The sequence below is a fragment of the Pelobates fuscus genome, chromosome 4, assembly GCF_036172605.1.
Source record: "Pelobates fuscus isolate aPelFus1 chromosome 4, aPelFus1.pri, whole genome shotgun sequence".
In the NCBI taxonomy this organism is placed as follows: Eukaryota; Metazoa; Chordata; class Amphibia; order Anura; family Pelobatidae; genus Pelobates; species Pelobates fuscus.
The window spans coordinates 164,303,407-164,328,199 of record NC_086320.1 but is presented as its reverse complement, the minus strand read 5'-3'; the positions used below and the strand labels follow the sequence as shown (position 1 = coordinate 164,328,199).

At 40.2% G+C, this 24,793-nt stretch overlaps 1 protein-coding gene across 1 annotated transcript in view; it reads right to left on the bottom strand.

Annotated features, from left to right (window-relative positions):
* LOC134609385 (uncharacterized) overlaps nt 1-10,482 on the bottom strand; it is a 180,543-nt gene extending 170,061 nt beyond the window's left edge. The window contains exon 1 of the mRNA XM_063453061.1: nt 10,440-10,482. Within this exon, the coding sequence (XP_063309131.1) occupies nt 10,440-10,461 (22 nt within the window). The 5' untranslated portion in view covers nt 10,462-10,482. The remainder of the gene's footprint in view (nt 1-10,439) is intronic.
* Between the last annotated feature and the right edge of the window lie 14,311 nt (nt 10,483-24,793).

Below are 24,793 nucleotides of genomic sequence, written 5' to 3'. Positions count from 1 at the left end.
CACGCCCTTAACAGCAGAGCTCTATATAGCTCTTGAAAGTGTGTGATTTAGTGTGATTTAATTCCAATATACCACCTTATTTGTTTTTGTATAATTGCTACACTTAGATTATGTGTTATCTTTGTTTTGTTTCTAAGAGATTCATCTATCAACAAGTTTCTGTTGTATCCATGTATGTATTTACTCACATCTGTTTGTAACCACAGGCGCAGATTATCTCTTTCCTTTCTGTTCTATTCTAACTTTCACACGGTTAGGGAAATCTTGTGTGATTATCTGCTGCCTTCACCCATCTTTTAAGATATAGTGAGCACCATTACTTCATATTTTGTCTATCCTTAATAAATGCAGATGGATACATATATATGCATTTCATTTTTTGTGTATATATATATACACACACACACACACACACAATGAAATATAAGGAGCACTTATAGGTCTAAAAATAGTCGTGCAAATGGTGTTTTTATTCACTCATCACAAAATTAGCTGTGCTTACAGAAAAGCGACGTTCCAACCCATTCGGGTGTTTATCAAGATCCGAACAGGTTGAAACATCGATTTTCTGTAAGCACAGCTAATTTTGTGATGAGCCAATAGAAACACCATTTGCATGACTATTTTAAGACCTATGAGTGCTCCCTTTATTAAATCTTTTGTATATATTCAATGCAGGATTGCACCCAGGCTAAATATGATTGTTGTCTACGTTGGAGGAGTGCCAATCAGCATTTACAGTGTATATATATATATATATATATATATATATATATATATATATATATGTTGTAACAAACCACCTCTACAGGTAGGATTTTGTCACAGATCTTACAGTAACCATAGCCTTCTAGGGTATACAAAGTCCAGGACACATCCAGCTCAGTTTTCCTTTTTTATTTGATAAGAAAACAGCTGCTTTAAATAATAATAAAACAAAAATTCCTTGCTCTTACTTGAGCTCTTACTAGACAGAAATAACTATCTGTAATTGGGAGGCTTTTCCACTTACCAATTTCCAAGAAAACAAAATAGATTTGCAATAAACACAATTGTGTTCTCTTTCTCCCCCTCTCCTCTCCTCTCTTCCCCTCTCTTCCCCTCTCCTCTCCTCTCCTCTCCTCTCCTCTCCTCTCTCCTCGCTGGCTTTTTCTCCCTCACTCTGCAGCAGAGTGAGGGAGAAAAAAGCCTGCCTTTTAAAAGCCTGCCTTCTAATTGACCAGCTACAGGTGAGGATCAATTAGTTCACATCTCTGGAACTCCTAAGGTATATACAAGATCTGGTCTGGTCTGTTACACAGAAACTAGTGCTGTTGGAGCACTGGCCCACCCTGCTCTCCAAATGCTCCGCCCCAGGGACCCATACTGTGTTTTGCATAGTATTAGCAATGTATACTGCAAACTTAACATCTCTCCCTGGGGCATTTAACTGAAAATTTTCTGGCTGCTATTTAGCAAAGCAGGCCTGATATATCTTCCTTCAACAACCATTCCACTCCTTTTCCGCTCACAATATATATATATATATATATATATATATATATATATATATATATATATATATTTATTCACTGTATGTATATGTATATATGTTTCTATGATGCAGAACGCAGATTTTGTAAATATAAAACACACACTAATATTAGGTGACAATACAAAATGTGTTTTTTTTTAGGATTTAAAAAAAATATATATTTTTTTAAATAGATGCAATAATTTAGAAAATAGACTGCTGTTATATAAAATTAAGGGGTACGCCAGGTACAGTGCAATACACATCTTGCAGAATCAAAGCTGAACGCCTTGCCCATGTGGTTCAGCTGGAATGCCAGAGTTTTACTACATTATTGAATTTCAGATGTTCTTCACATAAATCTTTAGCATGGCAGAAACTGTCCAACTGTAAAAAGGTTATTTGGATGGGTCAATGTGTTTTATAATTTTCAAGCGGCAACTCTATTTTTTTGCTTGTTTTCTTAAACCTAACATTTTTTTTTTGTATGTATATAAAGCATTATAATAGTAAACAGGGGAAAACAACGCAATGGTTTAGTTCCTTTCAACGGAAACATATTTTAGCATAATAACTGTTATAGCTTTTACTATAGTTGAAAAAGCACCTTGAATTTCATTCCTATTCGGTGAGCTATATAGCTAATGCAAGCCAAGTCTCTTCAACATTTAGATTAACAAAAAAAGTAACCCGAAAAGTTTATTTTAACTATATTGTAAAATCTCTTATACCTATATGACAATAATATGTATCTTCTTAAGAAGACTAAAAGAAAAGAAAAGTAGAACTCCTTCTTTAGGTGAATTGGAAAGTAGTAAATGAGGTATTTTTTGGCAGATGAGTGTTTTTGCTATGCATTATTCATCCATCTTACACTGAATGTTTTATTGCAGTTGGCAACACACACACTACAGCATCAAGGTAGAAAAAGTGTGTCATAGCAGTGTTGATCTGGTCAACCCTGAAAAAGAGTTAGATAATGTAACCCCAGTGATTGGGCACCACATTAAAAACATTGGCATGTATCTTAACATCATTGTCATTGCTTGTGCATATCAGATGCAAAACTCATGGCAAAGCCTGTCCCTAGATAAATAATCATAACTTATAAATGTGATATTTTTAGTAACATAAATTGCTGCAAAAAAACTTCTTACAACTTCTTCACTTTATTAACCCACATATAGACCCATTAAAAGTTCAAAATTCATATACATCGAAAAGCAAATGGATACATAACAAGAGTGTTACAAAATTGTGCTTACAGAGACTTGAGAAAAGCAGTCCAGTATCAATAAGGATTGCCGTGTTTTGTATATAAATTGTACTTTTTTCCCAGTAATTTTTACAGGAATCACAGGGCCTGGCGCATGAATCAGAGAAGAACCTCTGGTGCTTTCACCGACACACACACACTAACATAGAATCACTGACAGACATATTCTTTCACTGACCCATATACACACTCACTGACATGACACACGGTCATTGACAAACACACACTATTTGACTAACACACACTTTCACGCGCATACACATACATTCTCACTGACAGACCACACTGACTCACTCACTGACACTCACTGACACAAACACTTGCACACTCTCAGATACACTGACAGACTCATTGACAGAGACACACTCTCACTGATTTGACATACTGTGACAGACACAAACATTTCCTGACAGACACACATATACATACACTCACTGACAAACACATTCTCACAGATTTGAATCACACTGACAGACACACACTCACTAACAGAAACAGTCACTAACTTTTAGGAGAGCTGGGATGGATCCTCTCCGTGGGGTCTAGTGTGAATCCTCTCCCTGGGATCTAGTGGGGTTGCTGTAATCTTTGTGCTCTTCCAGCACTGCTTCCTCACGCGCCATTTAGTGATGGCGGGGCTGGAGATACATCATATCCCAGGTCCCGTCATCACCGCAGAGAGAGCAAGGGAGCAGTGCTGGAAGAGCACAAAGATGAGAGCTCCCTCGCTACCCATTTACACTGTATTTTGGCAGAGTAGGCTCCTGCTATAAACAAGTGCCTACTCTGTCTTAGTGGATATCCACCCACCTCAAGGGGGTCAACACATGGGCTCCCTGTGACAGGCAGAACAAAGAGTGCTTGGATGCACTCTCATCTTTAGTGACCCTTGTCGTTCTATCACTGATTTTATTAAAGACACGGAGGCTCCTATTATGCATATCTCTTTCTTTATTACTCTCAGCAGCAAATATAGAGAAATATAAATATATCAAAATGAAAGAAAAAACTGTATAGGCACACAGGCAACAAATCACATAACAGAGGAAGTGACTATAAAAGGCCTGTGTCTCCCACAATCCCCCTCTTTCTTTGCTGCTCTCAGACCAGATAAGTACTCACTTGCGCTGCTGTGCTCGCTATTGTATATTTATTATATATTTTATTGCATATATTTTACTGTGCTGTTTGGGGCTTTTACTTGACTTGTTGCCCTATCCTGTGCCTGTGTGGTGTGCCCCGCTGGGATTCTCCCCTCCCGACCGGTCAAACCTTTTCCCTGCCGTTTTCCCCCTCCCCTGCCCCTCTCCTCGGGTCGTAGGTGGCCTCCTGTGGGTGGCCATGTGGGTTTGTGGCACTTGTGAGCCTTCCGCTCATTTCAGCGGTGGCTCCCTGATGCAGATGGGTCGGCCACGTGGATAGTGTGCACGCGACCTTCCCCTGCTGTTTGCTCTCCATGAGTTGCTCCTCCATACCTCGTGCGGTGACCATCTTGGACCGGAGTTTTTGCCGCGATTTTACCGCGAGCTTGCAGGGTTCCCTCTCCCCTTACCCGGCCCTCCTCCTCACCCTGCCAGCCTCTGAGTCTTTTCCTGGGCACACCACCGTTCAGGTCTTCTGTGTTGCTAATATTTTTATGCCTATTAACCTTTTTCTCTCTTGTGGGTTACTCAACCCTGTCTTGCTAGGTACATACTTATTTATTTTTTCTTATTTATTTATTTTTTCTTGTTGTGCATAGAATGCATTTTATATTTTTCTCATGCTCCTAGAGTTTGTGCTTTGCCATCTATAAGTGATATAGTAAAATGCATATGTGTGTCCAGATCACATGGCGTTTTAATTTGCAAAGTTAACTTTACTTGCAAGAGAGATCTGATCTTAAAATGTTTTCCGACTTTTTATTTTTTTTGTTTAAAATGTATTAAATATTCTCCTTTAGACCTATATGGGTTATTACAGGCTTGCAAGTCTGCTTTGTCAGGCATTACTTTTTTATCTTTTATACGATAACCCATCTTGCTCTGCAGGCTGAGGGTGATGGGCCTGAGGGCTGTTCTGATGATTTTCCTCAGGTGCAACTGGGGAGACTGTGACCTCTGGGGAGTTTGTCAGGCCTTACTAGTCTCCAATATAGCATGTTCCATGCCAAGGAGCTTTTTTACCTCGACCCTGGGAACGGAGTCGTCTTCGCTTTCCCAGTTTTTTTGAGGCAAGCTCCCTTAGTGCCTCCTGTGGCTAGCCCTGCTCTACTGGGTATGGGCTCCCCCCCCCCCCTTCTGCCCTGCCTCGCCCGGGGCCCGTAAGGCTACAGCGGAGGCTTATCTCCTCATCTCCCACTGCCTGTTATGACAGACTCGCTGAGGCAGTCAAAGATGGCGCACTCCCACCGCGCAAATGAGCCCCTGGTCGGGCATAAAAGACCAGACTATGAATACAGGCTAGTCCTCGTGATAAGAGGTCGTTCACCGACCGGAGTGAGGAGAAGGAATTTGAGGTTATGGTAGGATGGTTCCCCCCCACCACCACCATAGCGACCCTTACTGGGGCTCCTGCCCCCATTCAGGTACTCCCGCTCGGGCGGGTGTTAGGGATCTGACCCCTTTTGGGTCCTCGGGGTAATCCCCAGTTCTTAAACTAATCAGGCTGGTAACCGCAATAGATCTGACTTCTCCCTGGAGAATTTCAGTTTTACTTAAGGACACACAGGGGCCCCCACCCCCTTTCTTGTACAAGGTGTATTTACTACTTGATTCCGCTACGGCGGGGACTCTGAACGGCCGGGTGCATCAACTATTGGCACTCGTGCCATTATTTCTATGGCCGTAATGGCCGAACGCCAGATGGCTATTCTTTTGAAGGTTGGCCCCAATTGGAGGATATGGCCATCTCCGAACAGGCCCCTCAGCTGAAGGGCTGCTGTTCGGGAGCAGAATTTTGTAAAGGAACTGGGGTCCTACGTGGAGACATTCACAGCGATTGATGAACCCCAGGAAAATAGGAATGGATTTTTTCTCCAAGGTTTGGTGGGACCGGGCGTGAGAGGAGCCGATCGTCTGGCTGTGATTTGCGGGACTCATTCCGAACATGTCAAGGCTCCTTCCTCCCTTTACAGGATTACCACGAACCCTAGCCTCCACACTCCTCCACATCAAGGGGGAAAACATTAAATCCCTACCATCCTCATGGTAACACGTCGGGCGGACGCCCTTCTGGTGGATACCCATTGTTCCCCTCATCCTCGAGGATAGGTAGTGAGCAGGTTTGGCCCAGATTTTTATTATGGATGGGCTGCCTTAACTATAGGCTCATGGTCTCTCCAAGCGGTGCAGGGCTACCGTCTAGAGTTTTCCTATTCTAACCTGTTCAGCATTTTTGTCCCCATAGCACTTGCCTGTCAGGGGGACAGGAATTGTTGTTCTCCACGGAGACCTGCGATCTGCTCGCCTTAGGAGCGATCCGAGAGTTGCCGTGCGATTACCGAGCTTCAGGTCAGCCTAATCTTGGTACCTTAGCAGGGAGGAGGGTTTCACCCCGTGCTACTTCCCTGACCTCTCTATGTTTTTCCCTTGGTACCTACACTCCCATATGATGGGCATCCACTGCCTCCGGGATCATCTCCAGACATCAGATTAGTTGGCCAATCTGGAACTGAAGGACCATCACGTCACGGTTCCTATAAACAAGGAATCCAAGGATTTTTTCTCAGTTTCTTTGCCTGGAGAAGGAACCGTTCAAAGTTTTCAATGGCTACTGTTCGGTCTCTCATCGGTTTGTAGGGGTATCCGTCTAAATATCTACCTAGACTACATCTTGGTCATGTCCCTGTCAGGGTACCACTAACGGTTGCTTGTCAACTGGCCGATTATGGTGCTTCAGATTTTGGGTTTTGTTTTTTCTAAGCACTTGGGAAAGTCAGTTTCTGTATCCCTCACAGGCGGTGAAGTTTCTTGGGTTTCACAGTGGAATTATATCAGACAGTTCCTGTTCCTCCCTGGCTCCAGGATGAAAGCCATGACGAACGTAGTGATATGGACTCTTAGAGCAGTGGACCTGCTGATCAGGCGTTTAGTGAGGGTACTCGACCTGCCTGCGGCTTCTATCCAGGCTACATCTCTAGGACCACCGTACTTTCGACCCCTTCAAGTCAGAAGGATTCCTTTCTCTGTCCGGGTCACTCTTATGTGGCAAGGCGGAAGTTGGACTACGGCTCCAGAAAGAGATTGATCCGATGTCTTGGCTTATAGGGGGCCTGGCTCAGCAGGACCCTCTGCGAGCCATGAACCTTTTCTTCCAGAGTCAAGTGGTCCGAGTTTGAGAAGATGTTGCATATCGACTGCATGTAACTCTTGGCGGGAGCCTTTTTGCTTTTCGCAGTGTTGCCCGGTCGCGCGAACAGCTGGGTGGACTCTATGTCAGCGATGAGTTCCATCGACCATCTAGGGGGCACGAAGCCGCGCACGTGGCTAATCGTGGCATAGGACCTCTGGCAATTTTGTCTTCACAACGTCCCGGTGACAGCAGAACACATTCCAGGCCTGGACACTTCTAGGGCCGATTGGAATTCACGATTATTCAAGAGATTCTGGAGACTGGCGCTTACACGCTTCGGCGTTTTTCCAGGTTTGGAACAGTTGTGGAAGCTGTTCGAGGTGGATCTGTTGGCATCTTGCCTTAACACCTAGTTGCCGATGTTTTACGGCTGGAGGATGGTACCTATCGACTGTAGTGATTGACTCGTTCATTCAGGATTAACCAGATACTTGGATGTATGCCTTCCCTCCGCTTGACTTGGTTGCTCACAGGCTCTTGCAATTGGTCCAGCACTAGGTTGCGTTGGTGTTGATTGCTACTCTGCGGAGGTCGCGCCCATGGTCCCTCGATTACTGAGAATGGCGATAGTTTGCCCAGGTTTGATTCCAAGCGTTCAGAGCCCTTCTAGAACAAATGGGAACACGCTTAGTGGACCAAGGCCTTCTACATCGGATGACGTGACTCCTTTCGGGGTGCTTGGATTATCTTGGATGTTCGTGATCAACTCCCCATCTCCTCTGTATCACATGGACGCTGGGTAATCGATCGGCCTCAGGTCATCATGACAAGTGTGGTCCGGTTGATGCGTGAGAGTAACACTGGTTTCCATGTCTAACCCTCGACATTGGATTTTGGGAATTTCCTAGACGGTCGACATCCTTTGTAGGTCATCTATGTAGAAGATTCACCTTGCTAGGCCACCTGGGGCTGGAATTTTTACCCTACGTTCAGGACGTTTTTGACACTATGGCCGGTGGAGTGTCTGAAGACTTACCTGGAGGTTACGCAGCCACTACGTTCTCCGGATCGTGCACTTTGTTTTTTTTTTTTTTCCTTCCACGCTCCCCACCTACCGGTGTCCACTCCTACATTGGCACGATGGGTTTAATGTCTGCCTTGTTGGCTGGTATCGACATGTCATTTGTTACATCCCACTTGGTACATGGAGGTATGATGTCCAAGGCCTCGGAGGGCGGTTGTCGTTTGGAGGATACCTTACGGACTGTTGTCCGGTGGCAAGAATCCAGTTTCGTGATTTTCTATTTCAGGCCGATTGATCACATTGCATCTCATATGGTGGCTCAGCTTTGAACTTGCATAATAGGAGCCTCCGTGTCTTTAATAAAATTCCCAGATTTTACTATTAACATGACGTAAAGTCATGATTTTATTAAAGACACGGAGACGAGTATTATTCCCACCCACCATGCCGGTGTTGGGTTTTGGGATGAAATGCTGTTGGACTTTCAGGTATGTTGCAATCCAGTCTGTTTATTGTATATATCTATTGTGTATATTTACTGATGAGGTTTCAAGTTTCTATGCTTTGGTACTAATGGTAATTTTCTATATTCTAGGTTTAAGTTCCTAGACTGCTCCTGATGAATTTTATTTGGTGAGTTTCAGTTTGGAGTTTGGATTTTACCATATTTCTCTCTCTTTTGTAGCTTGAAGTTCAGTTTGTTGCTGTTTCCTGTTCTTACCGGTGTGTGATGTCGGTTCCTGTTTCCTGGTCTTCGGTTCGCAAGAAAGAGGGGGATTTTGGGAGACACAGGCCTTTTATAGTCACTTCCTCTTTTATGTGATTGGTTGCCTGTGTGCCTATACAGTTTTTTCTTTCATTTTGATATATTTATATTTCTCTATCTTTGCTGCTGAGAGTAATAAATAAAGAGATATGCATAATACTCGCCTCCGTGTCTTTAATAAAATCATGACTTTTTCGTCATGTTAATAGTAAACTCTGGGAATTATCAACCATAGTTAAATAAAAAGTGGTAGAAAGGCATTTTGTGAAAGAGTGACTAATGTGTAATAAATAGACGGGCAGAGAGATAGACAGACAGACAGACAGATACATAGATGATAAATATAAATATAGATATATAGATACAGATATAACAAAAATTATATTTTCCCGTCCAAGAGCTATCCACAAACAATGCAGACATTGCAGAAGACATTGCACAATAATACCACAAATGAATCAATATACCTGCAAAATAACTTAAACTCTCCTAAAAAGAGTATGTTAAAAAGTATTTTGTATCGATTGAAAATTATTTTGTGGGGGTTAAATAAATGATCACTAAATTAAACCATATTACCCATGTAAAACAAATATAAATGCACATTTTGCTTGATTATTTTTTTTTACAATTACAACAGAGGTATGAATGCACTTAAAAATAATGTATGATTTAAAATTCAAATATAGAATTCGAAACAATATTTAAAAAAGCACTTTGTTAGGAAAGTAAGACTATTTGAATATTATTATATTTTCTTTATTTTTAAACTCATATTAAACTAATCTTCTATTTTTAGGCATAAAATAAGTACTAAATTTAAAAAAATAGATATGATTGGTGACAGGTTATATACTGGCAAGTGGTAACCTATTCACTAAACATAGATTTTATTGATTTGCAAATAGATTAGGAAACCTTTAGGCTAAAATTGACATGTTGCATAAAATCTCCTGTCTAGTCAAAGTGGGAATGTCATCAAACATTTTTGGCCTAAATGGTTCATTCTCATATAAGCACCCCTGCTAAGGATATAGGGTTTAAAATACATAACGGTATTGGATATCCCATTAATATTAAATATACAATGGAAATTCAATATGTTTTCCAACAGATGAATCTTAAGAGCCACAATGAACTGGTTTTAAATGTAAATCATCTGTACTAATTCATAATAATACTTCTAATTAAATGTGGGCATTATATATTGCTTGCATTTATTAACTTCATTAATGATTTGTTTATCAATGAATAATAGTAAACATAGGTATAAAACATACTCATAGCCTTGCTTGAAAATACAAAATAAAACCTAATGTCTCAACAAAAATTGCAACAAATTAAATAATAAAACATTTTCTTTAAAAAGTTATTTTAGCCTCCTCTTTGCTCACATTTTGCATACTACTCAAACTATCAACTTTTCTTCAAAAATTAACTAAATAAGTTGTTGTTTTTCAGATTGGTCTGATGCTCATTTGTAGTAATAGAAATAAAGTACCATTCTTCAAGACACTAATCTAATTTATATTAATCATTATTAGAACATTTTGCTTTTATAAACAATATTCAGAACAGTAAAACTTACCTCCCTCTTCTGCCATAAGCATTTGTAATGTCCACCAGTGATGAAATTGTATCTTGTTTACAGTTTCCAAAGCAACAGTGACGTGGGAGTTGCGTGTGTCATGAGCATGGTATAAGTTACACAAAGACTGTACTTTTCAGTCTTTGTGCTTATAAACTCCTTTAGGAAACTGTTATTTGATAAATTGTCCCATGAAGATAAATGTCTGGATGTTTATATGCAACACTTCCTCCAGTCAGATTTTCCTGGCTTTGGTTTTACGAGAAGAAAAGGCAGTGATGGTATCACGGAAGATTGTGTTTTGCAGGTCGATTCTGCTGAAAACATAGATGTTATCAAGTGCTGACAGAGAAGCAACAGGTGCTCTATTCATGATGCACTCTGTGAAAAAAAAGGAAAGCAGGAAGGAAGAATAGATAGATAGATAGATAGATAGATAGATAGATAGACAGACTGATGGGAGCATTTAAAGGGACTCCATAACCATTTAACCTCATTGTAGTGGTTATGATGGCTGGAGTCCTCGTACAGGCAGATACAATTAAAGTGACATTCTAGATACCACCTCAGCTTCATCTCAATGAAATAGATATGGTGCCTGGAGTCCCCTGGCACCAGCTCACAGTTCAATGTTAAACTGAACTGAACAGTTTAATATTAAATGATAGTTCCTGATGCAGCCACATCAAAACCATTGGTATGAGCTGATATGGTTAAAGTGTAGTATAACTCCACCGTGTAACTCCACCGTAGACATATCTCTAGTGGGGGCTAGGCTGCAGGCACCCAAGAAACCTAATTTAGTGTTAAGATGTTCAAAGCAGTTTAACACTGAGCTGATAGCAGGTAACAGGGGATTCCAGGCAACATAATCATGTCAGTGAGATGAAGTGGGTATGGTGCCTATAGGGTCCCCTTAAAATATACAACAAGAAGATGATAGCCAAAAAATTATTTTATAAGTTTTGGCTCTGTTGTTCAACACACACTTAGTCTGAAGGGACCATGGTGTGCTAAGCAAAATACTTACTGAGTTTTGTTATATATGGAGTTTATTTACTGGGTTTTAGTGAACTCAATTCTGGTTTGCTTATTTTAGGCAAAAATATTAAAAGAAAACTCCTCTCCAACGAGGCACTGTTTGACTATTTGAGCCTGAGATATACAATTCAGTTTTTAATTCACTAACATTTACGGTTAAGTTAATAAACTTAGTGTATGTAATCGATGGATGCTCAACAACATTTAATCACTCATGCCCTACCAAGACTTGTGAGAATAAAACACACAAGTGTTTCCCCCCTTCTCCAGCCACTGCCTTTATTTACCCATGTTTTGTCATTGTAAATTAAACAAAACAAAGGAATGTTTTTTTATTTTTTATTTCTATAGTAGGGTTGATGCGTAAATATTGCATGGCTGCTCCACACAGGCTCAAATAGGTCTACCACAAATGACTAATTTTCTTGTTTATTTTGTTGCTGCTGAGTTTTTCTACTTCATTTTTTATGTTTTAACTCATGATACCATGCCTTCATGATACCATGAAGTGTGTTGTGTATACATTCTATTATTTTATTTGCAAATAATACCTTTATACTGCAACTGTAGGCCATACAGAGGGGGTGCATATTATAAGAGACTTTAAATCAGTCATATATTTATATTACAGTTAAAGAACTTGCAGAAATAAATGTTTTGTAGGTAAAATATAAGAAGAGAAAATTATTTCAGATCATGGATGAATGAAGTTATATGGTAAAAAAACAGACCATTAATGAATAATATATGTGTATCTGCACACATACTCTAGAGCAGGCATAGGCAACCTTCGGCACTGCAGATTTTTTAGACTACACCTCACATGATGCTTTGTCAGCATTATGGGTGTAAGAGCATTTAGGGGGGTTGTAGTCCACAACATCTGGAGTGCCGAAGATTGCCTATCAGGGCCGGACTGGGAATTAAAAGCAGCCCTGGAAAAAAATTATTTACCAGCCCCATAATGCGTCGCGCCAGCATAGTGTGCAGATACAGAGTTAGAAAAGATAACCTAAAATTAAAAATTATTACTCCAACGTGAAAAAAAGCACATATAGGCGTAAAAAAAAAGAGTGCAGATTTATTTTAAGCAGACGTGCCTTTGCATATAACCAATGTTTCAGTCCAACTACCATGACATATTAAGGAAAGCTTGGTAATGGGACTGAAATGGTGAATGTATGTAGGGCACAACTGTAAAAAATGACGTTATCTTGTTTATTTTGAGGTCCTGTGGGTGCGCTCTTCACTTTAAATATGTTATTGTGCTGGAGTATGCACCTAGCAACAAGACTGGGGCAATATCTGCTTATTACATATTGTACATATCAATGACATTTCTCTGTGTATTATGCATATATAAATGTACATTAATATATGTGTAAATATAATAGGCATAATTATATATATATATATATATATATATATATATAATATAAATCAGTGGCGGATCCAGAGCCTGATCTCAGGAGGGGCACCTATAGATTATTTAAAGAAATAATCCATGCACAATAACCACTACTGCTCTGTGTAGTGGGTATGGTGCCAGGAGTGCCGGGACCCGCTCCCAGAGTAAGTAGTCAAACCGTTTAAGTACAGTTTGACAACTTACCTGGGGTCTGCTGGGATATGGGGCTGTAGTAGGGTATAGGAGCAGTGGTGCAATGTGTGAGGGGTGCAATGTGTGTGAAAGGTTCAGTGTGTAGGGTGCGTGGGGCAATGTGTGTATGGGTGGCTGTGTGTGTAGGGGAATGTGTGTATGGGGGTCTGTGTGTGTGTATGGGGGGGCAGTGTGTGAATGTGTATGGTGTGTGTGGGCAGTGTTTGTATGGGGCTAGAGTTCACTCTCACCACTTGGACCACCAGGAATCCCTGGTGGTCGCAGTGGTGAGAGTGAACTCTAGCCCGTAGCTCCAGGGCTAGAGTTTCCCTGTGGCACTCTCCCTCCCCCTCTGTCTCTCTCTATTCATCCCTCTTTCACCCCTTGTGTCTCACTCTCCCCTTTCCCTGTGGCACTGTCTCTCTCTATTCACCCCTCTTTCTCCCCGTGTGTCTCACTTTCCCCCCTCTGTCTCTTTCTCCCTCCTTTCCCTGTGGCACTCTCCCTCCCCCTCTGTCTCTCTCTATTTACGCCTCTTTCTCCCCTTGTGTCTCACTCTCCCCCCTCTGTCTCTTTCTCCCCCCTTTCCCTGTGGCACTGTCTCTCTCTATTCACCCCTCTTTCTCCCCGTGTGTCTCACTCTCCCCCCTCTGTCTCTTTCTCCCTCCTTTCCCTGTGGCACTCTCCCTCCCCCTCTGTCTCTCTCTATTTACGCCTCTTTCTCCCCTTGTGTCTCACTCTCCCCCCTCTGTCTCTTTCTCCCCCCTTTCCCTGTGGCACTGTCTCTCTCGATTCACCCCTCTTTCTCCCCGTGTGTCTCACTCTCCCCCCTCTGTCTCTTTCTCCCTCCTTTCCCTGTGGCACTCTCCCTCCCCCTCTGTCTCTCTCTATTTACGCCTCTTTCTCCCCTTGTGTCTCACTCTCCCCCCTCTGTCTCTTTCTCCCCCCTTTCCCTGTGGCACTGTCTCTCTATATTCACCCCTCTTTCTCCCCGTGTGTCTCACTCTCCCCCCTCTCCCTGTGGCACTCTCCCCCTCTGTCTCTCTCTCTATTCACCCCCCCTCTGTCTCTCTCTCTATTCACCCCCCCCCTCTGTCTCTCTTCACCCCCACTCTGTCTCTCTATTCACCCCCTCTGTCTCTCTCTTCACCCCCCTCTGTCTCTCTCTTCACCCCCCTCTGTCTCTCTCTCCCCCCCCCCTCTGTCTCTCTCTTCATCCCCCCTCTGTCTCTCTCTTCATCCCCCCCTCTGTCTCCCTCTCTCTTCACCCCCTCTGTCTCTCTCTTCACCCCCCTCTCTCTCTCTCTCTTCACCCCCCTCTGTCTCTCTCTCTCTTCACCCCCTCTGTCTCTCTCTCTCTTCGCCCCCCTCTGTCTCTCTCTCCACCCCCTCTCTCTCTCTACCCCCCTCTGTCTCTCTCTTCACCCCCCCTCTGTCTCTCTCTTCACCCCCCCTCTGTCTCTCTCTTCATCCCCCCTCTGTCTCTCTCTTCATCCCCCCTCTGTCTCTCTCTTCATCCCCCTCCTCTGTCTCTCTCTTCATCCCCCCCTGTCTCTCTCTTCACCCCCCCCTCTGTCTCTCTCTTCATCCCCCCCACCTCTGTCTCTCTCTTCATCCCCCCCCACCTCTGTCTCTCTCTTCATCCCCCCCACCTCTGTCTCTCTCTTCATCCCCCCCCCTCTGTCTCTCTCTTCATCCCCCCCCCACCTCTGTCTCTCTCTTCATCCCCCCCACCTCTGTCTCTCTCTTCATCCCCCCCCCCACCTCTGTCTCTCTCTTCATCCCCCCCACCTCTGTCTCTCTCTTCATCCCCCCCACCTCTGTCTCTCTCTTCATCCCCCCCAACTCTGTCTCTCTCTTCACCCCCCCCCACTTCCATCCCCCCCACGCACCTGAGAGGAGGCATTGCACGCTGCAGCCTCGCCGGTCCGGCAGCACTGTTAATGCTGAGGGCTGAAGGGGGAGGGAGGAGCATGTCTCTCTACCATGCTCCCTCGCGGTTCCCACAATCCCCAGCACGGATGCTGCTGGGGATTGTGGGAACCGCGAGGGAGCATGGTAGAGAGACATGCTCCTCCCTCAGCCCTCAGCATTAGGTGTGCCGCCGGACCGGCGAGGCTGCAGCGTACAATGCGGCCGCCTGCCGGCCGGCCCCCTCAAAGTGTGTGCCACCGGACCGGCCACCCGGTGGCACATATTGCCAGAGCAGCCCCCAGGAGCCGCGGCCCACCGGGAAATTTCCCGGTATCCCGGTGGGCCATTCCGCCCTGTTGCCTATCCCTGTTCTAGAGTCTAGAAAGTGAATATTCTTCCTTAATAGTCAAATACTACAATGCTCCAGACCAAAGTGTAAAAAAAAAAATCTGGATAAAATTGATATTGCAGTTAAAGAGACGATGGGTTAATACACATACATTTGTTAGTAGTTTCAACCCTTAATGTCACTGTTAGATGTACAAATGTTATTTTTCTTTCTGAATGGGAGAATGAGAGATTGCATACTAACTTGCATCCTAACTTGAATTAAAAATAAACTCTTGGCTAAGCCAAAAGGTCTCTTAGCGAATTGTTTCAATTTTTCCTTGAGAGACATTTGGCATTGTTAAAAGACACACGTATTACATTATTTACATGTTTTTTTTTTTTTTCCTATAGCATAAAGTATATACAAAATGTAAAATTACCTAATCTTTTAAATTCGGGAAAGAAAATGTTCAACGACAAATGAAAAAGTATATAATAATGCTGTGATAATCTATTTTTATCTACAATGCTGGGAAATTCCTTTTATTATAAGCTTGTGTTTCAAATTAAATTATGTATGTATTTTATTTGCTAATGGATATAACATAAATTGTAAGATTAGTTGAATGATACAAGGCAATTCATACATTTGGCCCCTTAAAAACATTGTTAAAAGAAACAAAAACAAAAATGTAAAAAATGCTATTAATAAATCAAGTACACAATCTTGCTATTTAAAATTAGGTGGTTAACAAAAGGGAATAGGATTTCTCATTTATATCAGAGGAATTTTAGCCAAATAATACATTTGGCAACAATATCTAAAACAAGTGCGGCATTTTATTTATACAGTTATTTCTTTGCATGTACCCTCCAATAAACCAAAGTAAATGAAAAATTTAACTTAAACTCAGTAGTTGCATTGATTAATACATGAACGCTTGAGGATAAACTGTATGCAAAGAACATAACTAAATGAATGCATTTCAGAATTTGTTTGGGGGGCTGTAATTAATCTGGGTAACGGCATCCCTACTTGTACAACATATAGGCAGCCTAAAAGCCATTTCAACATCCTATACGTTATTCAATTTACTGAAAGTTACGATAAAACCCTCACTAAAACTGCAAAAAGGTATCCTGTATCAATAAGCTTCGTTAAAGCAGATTTTTGTTTTGTAAGTCTCCTAAATATAGTACACATTTAAAGAACAGAGAAATATTGTATACTACTTATTGTGACAACGCTGTCAAGTTGCTCTTAATAAAAAGAGGCTAGAGAGAGATAATGTGTGAAAAGTCCAATACATTTTACAATAATTGTAGTGTGATATATTTCTTGCATGGACACTTCCAGAATCCTGGAAATAGACGTAATCCCTTGAGTAAAAGGTAAATTGCAGAGGGTGTCCCTACTCCTTAGAAAATATTAAAGAGTTAAGCTTACACATAACACAAGAAGCAGTTCAATACCATAAGGTCCCGATATTTACATATAAGTGGTTTTGTTTTTTTAATATGGTCCTCCTTGATCCTGATGTGGATTTGAAGTATTATGTTACACCAGATGAATATTATCCTACTTGAATATTCTGCTTACCAGCTCTGTGAGTAATCTTCTATGTAATCAATAAATTAACTCTTCTTCTGTACTAAACTACTGTCTAATTTACTCTACAGCGAGTCTAGAGCAGGAGCTGCCTCTATAAAACCTGTATGCACCTCTTCCTTAGAACATGATAAACAGAAAATGATGTTTACATTTACAGGTAGGTGGAAAACTTGTGCAAAGCAGAAAAGTTTTGTTCGGCCAAACCACTTTTTCTAAATGAAAATTTTGTTCATGTGCTCACTCAGCCAAATATCATCCACGGACATCCATCTGTAGAAACATTTGGACAAACCAAAAATGACACTAAAATTGGCCAGTGTACTGCAAAATATATACATAATAGAAATATTGTGTATATATTATAAATGTATGTTTCTACCTTTTAGTTTACAGATCAAGTGAGAGAAAGTAATCGACAGAGTTAAAAACAGTAGGAACAGTAGAAAAGCTATATATACATATATATTTCCATATTATATATGTATGAAATATATGATATATAAATACAGATATTTTTAATGCTACTCCATTTTTTAGCTCTATTACTCACTTTTCACTTGGTCTATGAATTAAATCAATATTTAGCCATCAGTCATTTTTTTTTCCCATCAATCATCTGGGTTTTTTTTTTTGTGCCATGTGCAGAGCTCTAAATACTAAATATTTGGCCAACACGCTAGTCCTAATTTCAGGTATATGTCCGTATGGAGCTCTAGGATACGGAATTCGATCAGTTCAACCCACAGTCTGGCGAATCGCAATTCAGCCACGTCAAAATGCACAACTCTAGTATAGCGTGAAATCCTATTAATCAGATGTAAGGAATACTTAATTTCAGCTCTTTCATTTTTTATTAATATGATGTGAATGATCATTACATTTGATTTACAAAAATAAATACCAATTTTATATACAAAGAATACATTTTGTACATATTTTTGTACTGCATTTTTATGACATTTTTGCAACAACTTTAAACAGGTGTGCTCAAGTAATTAAAGCAAAAAGAAAACATACACACCACACTTCCTTGTGGCGTTAACCAGGTGTTCCTGCATTTTTCACATTCTCACTTACATTTTGTTGCATTTGTGCTGGAAATTCCTGCAGTTGAATGGATTTTCCTTCCAAGTGAATGTTGCGTGTGAAGAAACATATTTTGTTCTATTAAATATCAGTTTAATAGAGAATATAACATGTCAAAATAAAAAAAAACTAAAACAAGGAAGAAAACATGAGAAATTAAGAATTATTTACTCATCTCTGCTGAGTTACAAAAAAACAATAGTAAGATTTTTTTAAAATCATCTAGAACATTCGATGTTATTGTCAATGGATGAAACGACATAAACAGCATTCACTCTTAAATTAGGTTTAGTTGAAATACATTTACACAATGCACATGGTTAAAGAACGTATTTATTCCGATAGTTACATCCAAACAATCTGAAAACAAAGCTGTATTTGAAAAATAAAACCAAAAACGCATTGACTGAAATTGCAAACCATTGCATTCACCCAGTAAAGACAAAACATGCCCCATAGATTTTTTGATGGACAGTTTATAATTCTGTTTCCAAAACAGCTGAATGAGCACTTTAAATATGTCAAGTAGACATCTCCTTTCAAACATATGCAAATAAAAAATGATGTGAGATTATTTCCTTACGTCAAATTCCACACAAGATCAATATGACAACAATGACTTTTTGTAAAAAATAAAATAAAATGATAGAGTTGCATTTGTTTTCGCTATCTCTGAGCTTGTAAAAAAAAATGCCTTTAAGACAATTCCACAGAAATTACATTTTCTACTTGCAAACAGCACTTTGTAAGTTGAAACAATTATGTGTAAGTATTGTTTAAAATTCATATTTAGTTATAAACAAGAATCGTATACAGCAGAAACTCTTTTGAGTGCTTCTCCCTAGAATTGAGTTTAAAATTTTTACTACCACGTTAGTTTTCTTTACAAAATAGCTTAATTTTTATTTGAAAAGTAAGATAATTACCGTATATACTCGAGTATAAGTCGACCCGAATATAAGTCGAGACCCCTAATTTTACCCCCAAAAACTGGGAAAACGTATTGACTCGAGTATAAGACTAGGGTGGGAAATGCAGCAGCTACTGGTAAATTTCTAAATAAAATTAAATCCCCCAAAAATTATATGAATTAAATATTTATTTACAGTGTGTGTATATAATGAATGCAGTACGTGTAGTGTGTGTATATAATGCAGTGTGTTTGTATGAATGCAGTGTGTGTATGAATGCAGTGTGTGTGTGTATGAATGCAGTGTGTGTGTGTCTGTATGAGTGCAGTGTGTGTGTGTGTGTGTGTATGAATGCAATGTGTGTATGAATGCAGTGTGTGTGTGTGTGTGTGTGAATGCAGTGTGTGTGTGTGTGTGTGTGTGTATGAATGCGGTGTGTGTATGTGATGCAGAGCGTCGGTGGGCGGTGGGCATTTTTATTATTATTTTTTTAATTATTATTATTTTTTTTATATATATTATTAATATTTTTATTTTATTTTAATATTTTTATTTTATTTTAATATTAGTTAAATTTTTATTTGTATTTATTTTGTCCCCCCTCCCTGCTTGTTTGCTGGCCATGGAGGGTCGCTCTCATTCCCTGGTGGTCCATTGGATGGGCTGTGTAGGAGGGAGGCTGGCAGGAAGCTGTTACTTACCTTTCCTGCAGCTCCTGTCAGCTCCCTTCTCCTCCGGTCCGGTCAGCACCCCTGTCAGCTCCACTGTAAGTCTCGCGGTCTGAGTGCCGCACGGAGCGTTGCCACGGTAACCTGTGGCAATGATCTAACCCTGCGGCTCTCGCGAGACTTACAATGGAGCTGACAGGGGAGCTGACCGGACCGGAGGAGAAGGGAGCTGACAGGAGCTGCAGGAAAGGTAAGTAACAGCTCGCTGCCGGCCCCCAACAGGACCGCCGGGCTCATTACAAGCCATAAGCCATAATACAGACATTGACTTGAGTATAAGTCAAGAGGGGGTTTTTCAGCACAAAAAATGTGCTGAAAAACTCGACTTATACTCGAGTACGTACGTTATCTAAAAAGAAATCTAGTATAGAATAGAGATGTCCCAAACAGTTCACTGGGAACTATTCGCCGGCGAACATAGCTTGTTCGCGGTCGCCGCGGCGGGCGAACATATGCAATGTTCGGTCTGCCCCCTATTCGTCATCATTGAGTAAACTTTGACCCTGTACCTCACAGTCAGCAGACACATTCCAGCCAATCAGCAGCAGACCCTCCCTCCCAGACCCTCCCACCTCCATGACGAATAGGGGGCGGACTGAACATCGCATATGTTCGCCCGCCGCGGCGACCGCGAACAAGCTATGTTCGCCGGCGAACAGTTCCTGGCGAACTGTTCGGGACATCTCTAGTATAGAATAGAAGTTGCATCAGAATGTATGCATCAGTGTAGATAGAAAAAAAAATTAAATTTAGTCAATTCTATTTTTTTCATTTGTTTACTAATCATTTACATAAATATTTGGGGCATAAATATTTTAGAGAATAGATGGAATACTGTTTTTGCAATATTTCACATATATTCTGAATAAGCAAAGTACCAAAGATTCTGTTTTCATCATTTAATTTAAGTATGACAAAACAGATTATATAAAATGTCATTATTTAAAGTCCCTGTGTAGAGATATGGCCCTGGCTGTGAATTGTTTTGCTCTGCAGAGTGAAAACTGATCTTGGGACAAGGAGGGTGGGGTATTATAATTTGTATCATTTATACAACTGGGTAGACAATAAAGGGATACCATCTATTTCTGACTACTAGATACCTTTCACGTTAAGAGTATATGATCCTATTACCTATAGCCTGAGCAATGTTTAATACCAAAACATTTGTTATATTACATTTCATATGCATGGTGAGCACAGAAGGCAATATGTTTGTGACAGGGAATAAAATTTGGTGGTGCACTAAACTGTGAAGTAAAACAAACATCATCATAAAACATGAATGAGCATGATTAATTAAGAGAGTTATAAAAATATATGAAATGGTTAAATTCAGTTCTAAGTAAGCAAAACATAAAAATACTAAAACAAAATCTCCAGCAGGAACGTATGATAGGCTGAGAAATAAAGAAAATAAATCTAAATAAAGACACATGTCCATGTCAATGTTAAAGGGACACTATAGTCACCAGAAAAACTACAGCTTATTGCATTTGTTATGGTGAGTAGAACCATTACCTTTATGCGTTTTGCAGTAAACACGTTTTTTTCAGAGAAACTGCAGTGTTTATATTGCAGCCTAGTGATAACTCCACTGACCACACCTCAGATGGCTGCTAGAGGTGCTTCCTGGGGCAGTGCTGCACAATGTGTTTAGTGTCTCAACCCTCTGCATGGAGACACTGAAGGTACTTCATAGAGATGCATTGATTCAATTCATATGTATGAGGAGATGTGGATTGGCCAGGGCTGTGTTTGACTTGTTCTGGCTCTGCCCCAGATCTGCCTCCTTGACAGTCTCAGTCAATACTATGGGGAAGCATTGTGATTGGCTCAGATAACCACTTCTGATGATGTCAGCCAAGCAGACAAATGAGGGTAGAGCCAACAGCAGCAGACTTGAAAGAAAGTAAGATTTCACTATATTTAGGTGTGAAAGGGTGGATGAGGGGGACTAGACTGTGGTTTTAACACTATAGGGTCAGGAATACATGTTTCCAACTAAACTGTTTAATAAGAATGTAATTGAATGCCTTTGGTGAAATGATAAATGACCCAATAACATTTTGTTTGAAGGTTTGGTTGTTTTTTGTGGGTCACACTCTAAGATACAAAAGCTATATTTTTATATTTTATAGATTAAACACAAGTTTTTAGTTTAGTAAACTGTTTAGTCACATATCTGTCTATATTCTTACTTTTAGCATGTATACTAGGATTATGTCCTTTTAAGTGGTCATGTAACAAGAGAAAGCGAAAAAAGGCAGAGTTGAGTCTATTGAGAACAGCCACCCAACAAGGGGTTTAAGCCCTCAGAAAAGTTATACTTACACAAGGAAAAATAATATGGTCCATATGCTAACGCATAACCTTTATTAATGTATTTAAAAAGGTGTCTTATTGTAATTCATATACATATAAGATGGTACCAAAATATAAGATGCACTTGAGCAAAGTATGTGTTAACTCCAACTGACTGAAAGTACCTCACAGACACCAAAGGGCACAAAAATCCTTATAAATATAACAATCCTTATAGTGATGGTGGTCACATGAAAAAAGTGCAATTCCCATCACAATTATTAGATCAAAAGCCTAAAAGAATTTGCAAAAAAAATTCTTATACCCCCATACAATATAAGTGGAATCGCTTACTGAGTCACACCCGTCATATCTAGTAAACACTCTTTAGATACTGAATATCAAAGTCCTGAGTCTGAAGCGAGAAGGAATAGCAGAAATGAATACAGAGTGAATACAAATACAAAAGGGGCTTCACAGCATTGTTCCATAATCATTCCCCTAATCTTAGAGGCTTTTTTATCTCCTAGAATAAAAGTGACTGGGAGAGCGCAGAAGTACCCGATGCATTTCGCTCAATTATTTGCCCACCTGGTATTTCTTTTTTTTTTTTTTAATGAAGAATTATACTTGGTAAGCATCTTCAATGCCTAAAGAAAATTACATTTTATTTGTATGATAATTAAGCGAAATGTTCAGGTGCCTCTTCGCTCTCCCAGTCGATATTATATACTGGATACCATACTTACACCTATCCCTTGCCGTTGCTTATTAATTAAATTGGGTTTCATCCTGTTTCCCTGTCCCTTGCCAGCATGTTATTTATTTTGAATATATTATGTGCTGGTGTACAGTGAAGTATTAGCATGTTTTTTTTATTTTATTTTTGTCTAATTCAATGTTTCATTCGTTTTGGAGACTTTATTCTAGAACTGTGGTTAACTATATCATTTTTTGCATCTATTTTTTTTTCTTTCAGATTCTTGTCACATGGTTTTCTTTTTTCCTGCTGTTGTCACTGAGCTTATTCACTCTATTTAGGCATTGCTTTTCTATTAGTTTTCATTTCACAACCATTCAATGTTAGTACCTGTCACTAGTATATTAAACACTGCTCTTATTTATAATGTTACTATAAATTCTATACATGAATATATGATCCCTACAACATCATTTTTCCTGCCCATATCACTTCCTGCAGAAACAACCTTACAAAATGTTGGGCCCTAAGAAAGACACATTTGGGGGCCCATCTGAAAGGACCCCAAATCTGCCAGTGTAGCTGCCTTCAGTCAAATGTTGTGTGAAACCACACATTTTCCTTGTATTAGTCAGAGTGATCAGACCCTGAGTAGTCAGGCAAAGCCTAGACAGCACAGGGACACGTGAGTGTGAGTGGGAGTGTATAGATAGAATGGTAAGGAGGTCTTTGAATGGTGGGAGGAGTATTAAGGGGCAAAAGGGGTGGGTTAGTATAAATAGGTGGCATCTTACAGGATAGCAGCCATCTTAATTATTACTTAGTAACAGCTTCCCACCCTCCCTCCCCTGTTTGTGTCTTATTTATGTTTGTTTGTGTTGTTTCTTGTCACAGCATGACCGTATATGGCCCTTGTAAACCGTGGGTAGGAACAGCGGTCCATGGAAAGTGGATGGGTAGGGCTGTCCCTCCCCTAATCTCAGGTACAGTTTGGATAACAGACGTGACAACTGAGCCAATAGTCGGCTAGTTAGCATTACGAGAATGGAAGGCCCAGGAAAAGTCCTTGTGCTGGTTGGAACGAGAGGGGAGGGCAGCTGCCCTAAGTAAATGTTTTGGGCTGGCACAGTGGCACTCAGTGACAGATATTTATTTACTGAGTAGATTATGGATATAGAATGTTTTATGTTATACAGTTGAAGTTTAAAGATTTATATATTTATATTTTAATAAAGCTGTGGCCTAGTTTCTCCAAGCAAATCTGTGGTTTGTTTATTTCGGGCAATAAGTGGTTGGGGTTTATCGGTGGGTGAGGGTTATGCCCATACACATTTACCCACTACCTACGCACAAGCCCTGGACAGTGTCATTTGAACTTATTTTTAAATATGTTTGTTAGTGTAGCAATAAAAATGGAAATTACAAAGAGATGTAAGAGGAGATGGTTACACAATGCTTAGTATTTTTGAAATGCTTTCCTTTTTGGATCATTGCCATGTGAAGGCTTGCCTGATGCGGATTTGATATTGTCTATTCACCATGTATCTGTTCTTATAGTCTCTCATATACATAGCAGGTTATATAGGCAGTTCCGTAGAAGATATATTGTCAATTTGCAGGTATATATCCATTAATCCTGAATTTCATACCTGAATAGAGGTGTTGAAAGTTCACATATTTTTGGTAAATTCATTATTTTGTTTGATTTTCTCAATTTTGTACACCATAATAAAGACAAAGCATGATTCCCTTTTATTCCAGAAGTTTGGTCCTTAAGGGGTTAAATGACAAATCACCTTCTGTGTCAGAAAGGTTATCTGTTATTTAAAACACCGTTCCTGAAACAGGTGACTACAATGATACAGGTGTGCTCTTTGGTGCTCCATCTATCACTGAGAAACCATTCTCTAAATGAACTAAAGAAATCAAATCCCAACGGTAACTTCTTTCTTCACTTACAATGTACTCCATTAGGCAGTGCTGCCTTCACTTGTCCTCCAGAAGGTTTGTTAGGTAATGGTTACAGCACACAATATATTTGAATTTTAGTATTTATTGTTTGCTAGATACTTGTAGTCCTTTGTTGCAGCTTCTCCCTGGAATAGTAGGTAAGTTTTACTATTAAACC